This window comes from Sturnus vulgaris, chromosome 21 (assembly GCF_052056855.1).
Source record: "Sturnus vulgaris isolate bStuVul1 chromosome 21, bStuVul1.hap1, whole genome shotgun sequence".
Taxonomy (NCBI): Eukaryota; Metazoa; Chordata; class Aves; order Passeriformes; family Sturnidae; genus Sturnus; species Sturnus vulgaris.
Window position 1 is genome coordinate 3,725,847 of NC_142263.1, and position 13,428 is coordinate 3,739,274.

A 13,428-nucleotide genomic window follows, 5' to 3' on the forward strand; every position below is an offset into this window, starting at 1 on the left:
TTCAAGACTTTTAATGAAATTATTTCCTCAGATCTCTTGGTCGGTGACCATAATCACTTCAGATTTGAAACCCTTGGTGCAAATCTGGCACTCAGCAAACCTAATAACTAAAATGAATTAGAAGCATCCTCAAGCTCAGCAAAAAAGATCTTGGCACGTGGCTCACGTTGCCTGTGAGGCAGGTAAGGACAAATATCAATATCAATATCATGAGCTCATCCTGCAGGCACAATCTTCCCATCAAACGTGCTCAGTGCCACTCGTGCTGGCTCTGCTGTGCCACTTGTCCCCCCACACACAAAGGGGATGCAAACTGCTCCTCTCCTCAAGGTCTCATTTTCTCGTGCAGCACAGCCACACCAAACAGCTCATTACCAGAACAGAAGCCTTCCTTACCAAAAGGCCTAAATGCCAGAAGCAGGAGGCGCAGGCAGTGAAGTGGGAAAGCAGCAGGAATAGGTGCTCAATTTTCTGTGTTTCCATAAAAGCAAGTGATAATTTAAAATCTCCAGCAGATATTAAAGTAGGAGGGCAATGAAGCAAGAGAACAGATTGCATGAAAAGGAAGAAGGGCCCTATGGAGTTTGTGACCTGTTTACCATAAGTAAATAAATAAATGAAAGCAAAACAACCCCCTGAGGTGACAGTTTGCATGAGGACATTAGTGATTCCGTCATGCCTATAGAAACAACTGTCATTACAGAGCAAAGGATTGATTGGCCACACAACAGGAACTTGGGAAAGAAAGCAGATGTGAGAGAAGGGAAGAGGAAGATTTGGAAATCAGGACAGCAGGGGAGTCACTCTGAATATTGCCCAATTCACACCACTGTCCTGAAGCTGAAGGCCGAGAGGAAAACAGAGCAGTTTGAGAACACCAGGAAATGCAGAGAGAACACACAAGCCAGCTCAATTCTTTCTGCTCCACACTGAATCACTCAGCAACTCTGCCTGCTTCTGTGGCAGGGGGAATATCACAATTTCTCATCCTTCATTAGGGTTAATTAGTTCACTTGCTGACAGTATTGAAAGAAAGGCCAAGTGTTGGCTCAGCCAGAGGGAGTGACATCTTCCCACTCCTGCAGGATCCTGCTGTCCAAGGAAAGCCTGGGCTGCCCCTGCCTGTGGAACTCTCCTCTATTCCCTGATCTGAGGACAGGCTCCAGAATAAATCTTATTCCTTTCAGTTCCACTAACATCCACTGCTATCAAAAATCAGGCATATATTATTTTGCCCTCTTTGATCTCATTCAAACCGTGAAAACAACAGCCTAAGCATTTTGCCCTGCTGTATCTCGGGGAGCTGGAAACCTTTTACCAGCAAGAAACTCTTACAGCAGTTACCATGGTGACTCTGGTAATAGATATTTAAAGGCAGCTCACTCATAATCACATTTATTAGATATCAGGAGGCTTTAGTAAGAGAGGCACAAAAAGCTTGAAAGCAGGGAGCCACCCAGGCTTGGTGATGGTATAAGAAATTTATGGGGAGGGATCTGCTTATCCCATCATTTAGCTGGACACAAAGGGCTCCTGTTCAAATCTGGAATGGCACTGAAGCTTGCAGAATAAACTATTTTTAGTTTGTCATTTTAAAATTAGTTCTGAAAGCCTCATTTCAATTGTGGTACTTCAATAAATCCTTTCAGAGTGGACATTGCCAGAAATATAAGAAATAGCTGTGCCACAGCTCCATCCCCCATTAGAGCCAGGCTGCTGGGAATCTCCTGCTCTGCCATCACCTGGAAACTCAAATCTGGATAAAGCTCTCTGAATTGAAGAGGTGTGTTTGGTTATATAAATGCTAGATAATTTATTTCTTTAGGTTCAAGTCCACAGCTTTCTAATCCACTGGAACACAACCAAGAGAATCTGCAGGAGCAGATCTCCACATAGGGAGCCACTTCACCAGGCTGGCTAAGCCTGTATTACAGTCATCAAACTGAGATTTCCTTTCTCTTTTTGCTGCATATTTCCATGACAACTTTCCTGCAGTATCAACTTCTTTCAATTGGAAAGGTCTCTCAAAGAGAATTTAGGCTTCTATAGCAACAGCTGAAAGCCCTGGGAGATGATGATGCCTGAAACTTTTTTTAGACCACACAAGTGTGTTTCAAATTTTATAGGTGAAAACAAAAATATGTGTAATATTGGGCAAACTGTGAAGAGGAGAAAGAGTACCTTGATGAAGTGGAACAAACACAAAGAAACCACCTTACCTTCAAAAAGGGTGCAGACTTTGAGATCTAAAACGTTAGGGAGAGCAGACAGGATCAAACACTCATCTTGAAAAGCCACATCCTGTTCCTCCTCTCTGAGTTATAGAACACAGTCACAAGGAACAAGTCTGCTGATCCTAAAAGGAGATTTTACTCCAAGATCTCTCTCTGCAGTCTATTTTATATTGATCTAAAGCAAAATTGGAAAATCAGTGAGTTTTAACTCCAATATGCTTGCCACCTACCTATTTCTTAACCTTTTTCTTAGTACTTTAGCTGTTTGCCATGGTAGGGACACAGTATTCTCCAACACTACTTTAGAAGAAAGAAAACCCCCAGCACTCTCAAACAAATAAATTAGTTAGACTCAAAAGCCAAGGAAAGTACAGAAGCTGAAGCAGCTTTCCTTCACTGAAATTAGATCTATTACACAAAGCACTTTCAAACCTAAAGTCTTTTAAAGAAAAAAAGACAAAACACTACATTCACAAGGTCAACTAGAAATAGGAAAGGATTAAATTTAATGTATAGATGAGAATACCTTAGGATGGAAACCAAGCCCAGCAGGTCCCAGAACCTTTCCTTTTGCAGCCACTGGAAACCTCTTTGTACACAACAGGTGAGATCAGCAGTGTGACCACCTGCAAAGCAGACACCACTTTTTTGTGGTGATTAAAAGCTTTTCCTTTTTTCATTAAAATACCCATTAATTGATCTCCTCTTTTTCTCATTCACTCCTACATCATGACAGTTCTGATAAGGAAAAAAAAAAAAAAAAAGGTGCCCACAGGTAGGAATGAGTGAAAAATAATGGATTTGATCTAATTCTTGTTGACTTCCACCTTCAGTCACTTCTTGCCCAGCTGAGTAACTTCAGAAAATACTCTGGAACTGGCAGTTTGACAAAATAAAAGTTGAGGACTGCGAAAACTTATTTTAATTTTTTAATAGAGTCTATTCAAAACCTGGGAACTCTACAACCAAGACATATGCAAAACCAGGATTTCTGACAAACCCCTCATTATTTCCAAGATTTACCCTGTCTGGAGAATATTGAAGTGTGGGAGTCACTGAGTCACTGCAAAGGTCAAGTGAAACGCAATTATTCCGTGTCACCATGTGCTGCCCTCTGCTGAAACACACTCCGAGCTCCTTGGAGCAGCACAAAAGCTCGGGATCATCTGCGCCCGCTGCTGCCGTCACACTCACCCGAATTCAAAATGTTTCATTTCGTGCAAGGTTAAAAATAACCTGAGCTCCTGCACTGGACTGAAGAGCTCCAGGATAAAGGAGTGGCTTCAGGGACAGCACTCAGGGAGAAGGAAGAGGGTCGGGTGTATCAGATGGATACTCTGCAGTGAGGAAGGGTCACAGCTTGGAAAAAAGAAACGGCTCAAAGTTTCATTTGAACGATTTGTTTTATCAAAGATGGGTTGAACTCTCCTATTCCCTCTCAAATCCTTAATCCTCCATCTTATTTCACCCACACGAAAAATCTGTTTGGGCAGATGAGATTATTCAAGTACTCGGGCACCAGAATTTGTTCCTATGTAGGACACGGAACAGCACAAATGGGAAGAGGAGAAAACTGTTAAGTATCTAAGGGGGTAAAATAACATCTAATTACATATTAATATCCATTAATATCCATTAACATAAAAATAAGTACATTTTATAGAAACATTTTTTTAAATTCTTGCTTATATCTTTTATTTACAAACAAATAGTAACCCAGCATTCTCTGTAAAACGCAGGAAAAGGGAAAAGAAAGTCAAAGCAATATTTCAACTATACACATAAATTCTCAGTAGTGAAATTCCCAATCCAACATATATGTTTTTTTCCCTTTAGGCCTTTGGAAATTAGGCTTTGCTGTGTGACTTCGAGATCAGCCCAGCAAGGTTATTTTGGATCAAGAAGATTGAAATCTTAAGTTGAGGGTTCCTTAGGGAGATCATCCTGCCAGCAACCTCCCTTACCTTGTAAAGATCCTGCTGTAGCAGATTTTAACCACGTGCTTTTTCGCGGGTTTTGACCTTTAGAAAAGGGAGGAAAACACCTCCCCCCCCAAAAAAAAAATTTAAAAAAATTTTAAAACCTCTAAGAAAAAAAAAAAGGGGGGGGAATAGCAGCGGGCAGGTGGGCCCTGCTGGTGCAGCCAGTAGAGGGCAGTGGGATTTAGAGGAAAGTTGTTGAACTTCGTCTAATGAAATATTTGAAGTGATAAAACCATCCATTTAAATCGTTATTGGGACCTACCTACACTTTGGGACCTCTAAAAAGTTGCGCTTCAGGATACCAGGCAAGATTTCATACCAATGCATAATTTACTTAATTTTTAAAAGTAATTTTCAATTATTTGAAATAATTGAAATACAATAATTCCATGCATCCTATTGAAGCCAGGACAACTATTTCTCATAGATTAAAAAACTTATGGGTAATTTAAATAGAAAAATATCAAATAAAAGGAAGGGTATTTTTAACGCACACCTATTGTCACTTGTGAAGACGAAAACTGGCTCTAGCCCACAAGAACAAGAAAGTAAAACAGATGAAGAAAAAAACAGCACTAGCAAGGAACGTAGATTTTTTTAATGCTCACTGCACCTTGATTACCAAAAGGAAAAGCAACGATTTCTCACCTTATCTCCAAACAGAACAAGCTCCCCAGAGCTAAGATTTGTGCACGATTTGACACGAGCCAAGTTCGCATTCTGTGGCGGAATATTGTGGATATTTACAGAGCCCTTTTAAGCTACACATGTCCCGAAGTAACGCTGCTGCCCTGCGCCCGAGGAGACCGAGCTCTCCCCAGGGAGCAGCCGGGAACGTCCCGTGGGACAGCGGGGACACCTTTGCCGGGCTCAGGTGCCTTGGGCTGCCCAGCACGACCCGGCCCGGGCTCCGGCTGCCCCTCGGAGCCCCTGAGGGGATGCGGGAGTCCCTCTGCCCTCGGAGCCCCTCTGCCCCTCGGAGCCCCCTGAGGGGATGCGGGAGCCCCTCTGACCCTCGGAGCCCCTCTGCCCTCGGAGCCCCGGCTGGGCTCCAGCGGGACGCGGCAGCGCCCGCCCCGTGCGGGACCTGTTGCCCTCAGACACCGGCGCGGTGCCGGAGTCAACCGCGGGGAGGATGCGAGGACACGGCGGCGACACCGCGACACCTCACCCCCCTCCCCGCGCCTCAGCCAGGGCATCAGGGACTGGGTCCCGCACTGCAGCACCTCAGCGCTCCCTCAGCACGGGAGTGCCCGGTGTGAAGCTGCCGGTTCTGCCCAGCCCAGCCGGTCCCCCCGCGCTGCCCTCACCTCCCCGCGCTCACCTGCAGCCGCCGCCGCCGCCGCGCTCGGGGATGCTCCGCAGCCGGAGCCCTCACCTCACCTGCACCGGCCGCACCGGCCGCCAGGGGGCTGCCGTGAGGCACATCGGGTAATGTAGTCCCTTGGCTGCCCGGGATGGCCAATCCCCGCGGCGGGCCGCGGAACATGCTGGACTTGGTAGTTCTTCCCGGAGGCATCGGCGCGGGGCAGACTGGGAGGTGTAGTCAAAGCGCTGCGGTGCGCAGCCAGCTTCTCCCCGCTGCGGAACTACAACTCCCGTGCGCCCTCGCCGCGCCGCTCGAGCGGGTCCGGACGCGGCGCCCAGCGCCCGTGGGTGTGCAGGGACATCATGGCGGCCCCGTCGCCCTCAGCCCCGGGAGAGCCGGCGCCGCCGCCGCCGCCGCTGCAGTACAGCCTCCTGCTGCAGCACCTCGTGGGCGACAAGCGGCAGCCCCGCGTCTGGGATCCCGCTGCCCTCGGCGGAATCCCCTGCCCGCCCAAGAGCGAGGAGCAGAAGATGGTGGAGCGGGTCATGGAGAGCTGCCCCTTCAAGGCGGCGTTGGCTTGCGTGGGAGGTGCGGCGGCTGGAAAGACGGGGCAGGCGGCTCTGGGGTCGTTCGGGGGTCCCTGTGGCGTCGGGACAGGGGTGGATGGAGAAGAGGCTGCTGCCCCCGTCTTTGATTTTCCTCCCAAGCCTGCTCCAGTCAGATGTCCCAGGGAGGGATCTCTGCCTTCCTTGCAGAGGCACATGTGCTCGTGGCCTTTCCTCAGCACAGCACAAGCTGTCACGGGTGTCCATAGGACCGAGAGATTGCTGCCCCTGTCACAGGGCAGCGCTCACACACAGAGGCAGCGGAGGCGCTTCATTGCCTGCAGAGAATGCGCTGCTCCAACCCAGCCAAGCTCATTCCATTCTGCTTCTGTTTTACAGGATTTGTTCTGGGAGGTGCGTTTGGGATCTTCACAGCTGGCATTGACACCAACGTGGGGTTTGATCCCAAGGATCCCTATCGCACACCCACGGCCAAAGAGGTGCTCAAGGACATGGGGCAGCGAGGCATCTCCTACGCCAAGAACTTCGCCATCGTGGGTGCCATGTTCTCCTGCACGGAGTGCGTTGTAGAATCTGTGAGTAAGAGCCTCTCAACCATTAAGAAACGTTTTCTGGTACTCTTTCAAATCTGTTACTAGATCCAAAGAAGTACATATATCCTCTTTGCAATAGGACAATGGAGTAGACTGCTTTGTTCTTCCTTGGCCAGCAAAGATTTTCAGCTTTGAGATCTGTCTTCAGAGCTGCTGTTCTCTGACTGAATGAAGAACTCTTTTGCAATAGCAAAGTCCTTTCCAGTTTAAGTCCTGATTGTATTGGCAAGCATAGGCATTACTTTTTAAAACCCATGCTACGAGTGCTTGTGTAAAATGTCAAACTGTGAGTTGCAACATGGTAATTTGAGTGTCTAAAAATTCCATATGCAGAAAGGGATCATTTGGTGAAAGTTCTTGAGTAACAGGCTGGTTTTCATCTGGCAGTACCGCCAGAAATGACCTTGTGCAGCTCAGTGGTAAATCTATCATCTGCTTTTTTAAATAGGAAAATTACCCTGTTATGAATTCGAGTCCCGCCTTTTAATTGAAAGGCACAATTACTTCTTAACTCATCTAGGAGAAAAATGTATCTGCTTGCACAATAGAGCAGAACAAAGAGATCTCTGCAGTGGTGAAAATCCAGCGTGTCCTGGCTGTGGAGATAGTCCATCTTTGTCAGCAGGTGCTGTGACTCTCAGCTGTGCCAAGGACCAGCTGCATGGCCAGGCTCAGGGGTGCTCTCATGTAGTTCTTGCACTTTTAGACTCAAGGCTGTGTTCTGAGGGCTGTGCTGGCTCACCTGAGGATCCTTCCCACAGCACTGCATTGCACCATATGGATTTGTCTTACTTCTCCCCGTTACCTGCTCCTTCCTCCCTTCCCAACCCTGCAAGTTTGGGAGTGCAGGGCCATCTGCTGAGAGTAGAGGGAAGAACATCCTCAGCTGAGTAGGGGATGGAGGGTTAAATCTTTCTTGCTGTTAGCACAGAGTGCTTATTCCATATTTACTTGTTGACTCTGATTTCTAATTTCTGTTTTCTTCCCAGTATCGTGGGAAGTCAGACTGGAAGAACAGCGTTATCAGTGGCTGCATCACGGGAGGAGCCATCGGCTTCAGAGGTTGGTGCTGCCTGCTGGGAGCTGTTTCTGTGATAGCTGTGATAAGATTGAATTTGGTTATGCAGCACACGATGTTCTTAGTGCAACACACACACTACAAACCTTTTTGGGGTTGTGGTGAAGCCAGTGTGAGAGCGTGCTCCGGACTGGCAGAACTGTCAGCTCCAAGAGTAAGTGTGGATGAGGAAGGGTTGGTCATAGAGGAAAATCAACAAAATTCACTTCAAAGAAAAATCAGGAGATGGTGGTGGCTGTCCACACTCTTCTGTTATTCTGTGGTGTCATGGGAGAGAGCCAAAAATACATACAGAGCAATTCAGAAGCTTTTGTGTTAACTGAGCTCTACACATCTATTTCACTGTCTGTGCTACTCTCCTTTGAAATTAGAGCTAAAGAACTCCACTCTATTCTTTTGTACCATGTATAAAATGCGTTTCTCATTTCTCATGTATCAATTCAAACAGACAATTCTACTTACATGTGAAGGAGAAGGAGCAGTGGGGTTTTAGTCCAGCAGCACTAGTGAGGACTTTCCTTTAGTGGTAACATCTGGGAAAATCCCCAAGTAGGAGAGAGCTGCTTTGCTCATCAGAAATATCAAACTTCTGTCACTCTCCTTAAGAAAAAACTTGTCCTGTTTTATGGAGCATAAATGAAAAGAAAGCTTTTGAAAGTGCTTCTAATTGAGCTTGTTAAGTTGTGTCTGTCCTCGACCTAATCCTCTTAGAGCTGTCAGAGCAGTGCCTGCTCTTCCTATCCCTCCCTGGTCCCACCAAACCACTTGAAGGGGTCAGATAAGAGCACAGTAAAATCAGCAGTGGCCACTGGAGGGTTCTCTTCTGTCCCCTGGGTGAGCCTGAGGACACAGCACCCAGAGAGCAAATCCTGCTGGCCCTGAGGGCTTGTACATCAGGCAGCGGCAGTGCCACTGTCCCCTAGGAGGGCACTGCCAGGTTCCTGCCCGTGTGAGCTCTTTGAGCCAGCACAGGTTATGGGAAGAATATTTTCCCTGTTTGTCTCACGGTTTCCCACCCTTGCCTTGCAGCTGGGCTGAAGGCCGGGGTGATCGGCTGCGGAGGATTCGCCGCTTTCTCCGCTGCAGTTGATTACTACCTGCGGTAACAGCAACATTCCCTGTTCCAGTGCTGCTGCTGAGAGCCTGCACCACGGCTTACCTTTCCACTGCCTCTGGAGTCCTGGCCAGTGTGAGCAGGGCAGCGCTGGCCACTTTCTGAATGACTAACAGCGACCTGGCTGCGAGCCCTGGTGAGCTGCTCCAGGCAGGCTTGTGGGAGCATGGGAGGATGGAGCCAGGAACAGAGCAGCATCTCCAGGACAGATCAGCTGACTGTCAGTTTCCAGGAAACATGCCTGGACTCTGAGCTCTTTCGATCCTTTGGGGCTGATTTTGATTAAGTCTGTTGCTAGCATCAAAAGAAGGCAGGAGGACAATCTTCGAAGAGAAATGCACCGATTTAGGTTACCACATATTTGAAGGTGCTGCAAGTGTTTTAACAGTCACCAGTTTGCAGCTTGCTACTCTGTTGGGGAGAGGTAAGATCCTGTGGAGAAATAAGTTTGTTCCAGGCTTTTCTTAAAATACCATCTGAAGTCAAACCACCATCTGTACAACTTGCCTTATTTCAAGTACAGAGATGAGCGCCAGATTTCTTTACCATGTTTTAAAGGGAAAAGCAGAAAGGAATCCTTAGCCTTAGAGCTGTGTGGTTACTGGCAGATGAACAAAACAGTTTAAGGGAAAAATGAGGTTGTTGCTGAAGTATAATTCTCTGTAGCCACTTGGCTAGCCTGATTTAACCTCACTGTGGGAGTACAATTTTGCTACTGCTTTAACTGCCCCAGGCTCACCCCATTAGTTCCAGCAGTTTGATAGTGAGACTTAGAAAGCATAGTTATGAGAATAAACCGGTGTTTGACAGATAACTGGGTACTCACTCAGCACATAGCCTGCTTCCCATCATGTCTCTGTGCCACCTCCAAGTGCCCCGGTGTTACACAGGGGGAAGTGAAGTGTTATTTCTGCCCAGCATTGGTGCTGAAATCAAAACATTTGTTAGCTCAAGGAACTGCCCTCCTGCTCTTCTAACCAAGCACTGTTCTCAGACCTCAGAGAGTCATTTTTAACCTTCATTGAGCCATTCCATAAAGGCAAACACTCCCTCATCTTTTTGAGGCAGTGGCATTTCAGATGCGGTACACACAACTAAGAGGGATTTTCCAACCCACTTCCCCCCTTTGCATCCACAGTTTGACACCCCAGAACAGTGACAGCCCTTGTTGACCTGGAAGAGCAATACCAGCAGTGTGTTTTGGCTGATATGGTGGTCAGTGGTCAGTTTGGAGGCACACTGGCTCCCATTCCCACATGGAAAGAAGTGGGGAGACAGCACCATGTGATCTATCAGATGAGGTTTCCAGATCTCCTGATGTCCCTTGCTGTGCCTGTTCAGTATCCTCAGGCCAGAAGCTGTGCAAGTCAGCTGAATTTTAAGCTTGAGTAATTCTAGACTGATTAAACAGGCTGGCTCCAGACAGTCCAGGTTTTTTTCCTCCAAAATGCAAGGATCTAGCCCAAACCATAAGAAGTCTCTTCAAAGATTGCCTGGCACAATGCCTGTACTTATACCACTGGCTTGAAGTGCAGCTAGCAAGAATTCCATGACAGAAAGAAGAAGCTGTGATGCCAAGGTGATCAGTTAGTGCAAACAGCAACACCACAGGGCTTCTTTTGTGCAAATATCGGGGCTTTGCATTTTTATTAACATTTTTTTTTCTCCTCACGAGGTTTTACAGCCATTTAAAGTTTATAATCTACAGAAATTGAAACAGAACACAAACAAAAATATATCCTTAACAACTTTTGAAAGTCAAATATTAATTAACAGTTCTATTCTACCTGTAGCTGCAAGAGTCCACCCCCCTCTTTTCCTTCCAGTAGGGACAAGCAAAAGCCAGTCATGGGGACAGCCACAGCCTGTGGTGCTGGGCTGTGGGGACCGGGCCTCCAGCCACTGTCACAGGGGGAGATTTGGCTGTACAGAGTCTCCATCTGGAATGACAGTGTCGTGGACAGAGACTTGGACACATGTAACAATTCAGACACACACAGGGATCTGTTGTGCAGTCAGATCTAAAGCTCGGCCTCCTTACTGGGTCCAGGGCCAAGACAGACGCCTGGTTATTTTCTGCAATGCTGTTTCCCTTCTGTTTAGCTGGTAGTCAAGAGGAGCAGGGTCTGGAGTGTGAGCCCTTTGGAGGGGGACTGAGACCTCCCCTCCTTGGTTGCTTTGCTGGTGCAGGGCTGGCAGGTGCTGCCTTCCCCAGGGAGGTGGCTGAGGACATACCTGGTGCATTGGTGGCTGGGCTCTACCTGGAACAGTCCATTAGCTGGGAGGGTAAAGGCAACGCTGCTGTGAGGGACACGCTTGGTCACTTCTCATCCATCTCCATTTGGCACAGGAGAGCACAGGGCCAGCACAGTCGGGGAGGTGGGGGGGCTTTTCCCACAAGAACACGGACTCAGCTCACAGAGCGAAAGGTTTTGTGTCCCAACAGGTACCAATACCTACATGGGAATGTGGGGGACATCCCGGGAGCCGGGCACTTGGGCAGCCTGTCCTGCCTTGGGACATGGCGTGACAACTCCAGCCATCAGCCTGATCAACAACTGGAGCCACTAACAAACAGACCTGAGCTGGCTGGGCACAGCTAACCCAGCAGCAACCACTCTGGGAGAAAGGCAGAACGAAGCATTTCTGCCTTCAGTCACGAGGGCCATGAAGGCTTTCCTCCTCCCATCCTTCTGTGCTGGTTCCCAGGCTGGGTGACCATCCAGCTGCTGCACAGCACTTGCCTCTGGCAACCAGGCTGCCGCCGAGGCAGGGCCATGTGCTGCCATGTGCCCAGTGCAGCAGGGAAGGCCAAGGAGGGGAAAAATAATCTCCTTGTTCCCATAGCCACGGGAGGAATGCTGGTGCCCTGGCAGGCTGTGCCATGGGGTGCATGCAGTGCTCATGGCAGTGCTGGGCTGGCAGGGGTGTGAGTGCCTCGCTATGGCAGAGATAGAACTGTACAGCAGGTACCCTTTTCCCCACCAAATTTCCAGAATGGGGAAATTTGGGACCACATCAGTGCCAGAGCAGAGGTGGAGGTCAGCCCATGGTGCAGAAAGCAAACCTGCCTGGCTGGCCATCCCTTCAGCCTGCTGTGGATCAAGACCAGCACAGCACCTCTGGCTCCAGCCTCGTGTGAGGGGTTACCCCGTAACTCTACTCAGAGGCAAAATCCAGCGAGGGGAGGAACCGCCACGCCACACACACACAGGCAAAGCACAGGGCTGGGGCTGGAGAGGGAACTGGCCTGAAAACAGCCAGGAGAGCCGTGGCAGGGAGGAAGCAGCACCCTGCTCCTCTGCTGTCGTGGTCGCAGGTTTGCTCGGGCCGGAGCAGGATCCAGGCACAGGGTCCAACGTTAGCGCAGGCAGCGAAGCCAAAGCAGGGCTGGTCGTCACCGTCACTGGGGAGGGAGGCCCCTGAGCTGCTGGCCTTGGAGCCAGCCAGTGCTGCACATGCAGGCGTGGGCAGGGAGCTGGGCAGCAAACAGGCACTCGTGGGCACTGCAGGCTTCAGGCAAGGGGTGCCTGGTAGGAGTGAGCAGGCGAAAAGGAATCCAGGAGAAAACTAGCCAAGGGGGAAGCCTGTGTCCACAGCCCTTGTCAGTCACTACCTCTTCCGTTGAGCAAATATACATAAAAACAATCCTTGAACACAAGAAGGGACATAAGACACGACTACTTTACAGAGAAGGCCTGGCACCTGTGGGACCAGGCCACTGGAACGTGATTGTACAGGAGCTGCAGGCGGCACCGTCCTGGGTCTGGGTTGGTCTCCCTTGGGGACTGTGATCCTGTCCGTGTCCCCCAGCAGGGAGCTGGAGTGTTTGCAGCTGGTGCCTTCTGCCTGCAGGCTACACGTCCGTGGAGAAGTAAAGTGTGTTGCGTTTGAGCTCGGTGAAGGAGATGGGAGGATGCTGCAGGTAGTAGAGAAGGACCTGGACCTGTCGAAGAATATAAAAGGGGGGTGTTACTACAGAAAGGGGAAGAGCTGCCACCTCCCAGCTTGTCCCATCCAGCAAAAAGTAACAAATCTACCCAGACAGAAGTACCCAGCTCTTACCTGGGCCATCACATCGTGGGACCAGATGTCAGAGGCCAAGGTGAGGTGTGCCTTGCTCTCCCCCTCTGAGGGTCTCAGCAGTGTTGGCCCAAAGACCGTGGCCAGATTGTGGAGAGACATTTTGTTGATGGGTTCCTTTTCAGCCACCCTGTGGGGTACAGGGAGAGAGGCAGTGTCAGCCCCTAATGATGCTCAGGAGTGGGGAGCCAGGGGGTGATGGGCAGGCTGAGGGCTGCCCTCCCTTCTCCCAGCAGCAGTGGGACACGTCCAGCTTTCCACTGGCCTTTGTAGCCCTCGGAAAAGCCAGGTGCAGGGCAGAGAGCTCTGCCCCCTTCCCGGCCTCTGCTGGAGCCGCCGGGCCTGGCCAGGAGCCCCGGGTGTGATGTGGCAGCAACCAAGCCCTCACTTATGCACTGCGGGGCCTCCAGCCTCGCCGAGCCTGCAGGGCACGGGGAGCTCTGCACCAGCCCGTGCCCCCTGCACCCAC

At 49.5% G+C, this 13,428-nt stretch overlaps 3 protein-coding genes across 7 annotated transcripts in view; 1 reads left to right on the forward strand and 2 right to left on the reverse strand.

Annotated features, from left to right (window-relative positions):
• Positions 1-5,622, reverse strand: part of SPECC1 (sperm antigen with calponin homology and coiled-coil domains 1) — an 86,964-nt gene extending 81,342 nt beyond the window's left edge. The window contains exons 1-2 of one of the 2 annotated variants that reach the window (XM_088177032.1): positions 5,541-5,606; positions 2,761-2,860 (exon numbers count right to left, since the gene is read on the reverse strand). The gene's annotated coding sequence lies outside the window, so the exon portion shown is untranslated. Of the gene's footprint in view, positions 1-2,760; positions 2,861-5,540 lie in introns of both variants that reach the window. The other variant, XM_088177030.1, reaches the window with a different exon arrangement.
• A 204-nt stretch (positions 5,623-5,826) lies between these two features.
• TIMM22 (translocase of inner mitochondrial membrane 22) lies at positions 5,827-9,367 on the forward strand. The gene is made up of 4 exons (XM_014876590.2): positions 5,827-6,113; positions 6,470-6,666; positions 7,674-7,746; positions 8,792-9,367. The coding sequence occupies exons 1-4, from the start codon at positions 5,888-5,890 to the stop codon at positions 8,866-8,868; spliced, it is 573 nt and encodes a 190-aa protein (XP_014732076.1). The 5' UTR covers positions 5,827-5,887; the 3' UTR covers positions 8,869-9,367.
• A 1,123-nt stretch (positions 9,368-10,490) lies between these two features.
• The window catches only part of ABR (ABR activator of RhoGEF and GTPase), a 37,771-nt gene continuing 34,833 nt past the window's right edge, over positions 10,491-13,428 (reverse strand). For all 4 annotated transcript variants that reach the window (XM_088177035.1, XM_088177037.1, XM_014876589.2 and 1 more), the window contains 2 exons: positions 12,942-13,089; positions 10,491-12,822 (listed from right to left, as the gene is read on the reverse strand). In XM_088177035.1, the coding sequence (XP_088033161.1) occupies positions 12,733-12,822; positions 12,942-13,089 (238 nt within the window). In that variant the 3' untranslated portion in view covers positions 10,491-12,732. The remainder of the gene's footprint in view (positions 12,823-12,941; positions 13,090-13,428) is intronic.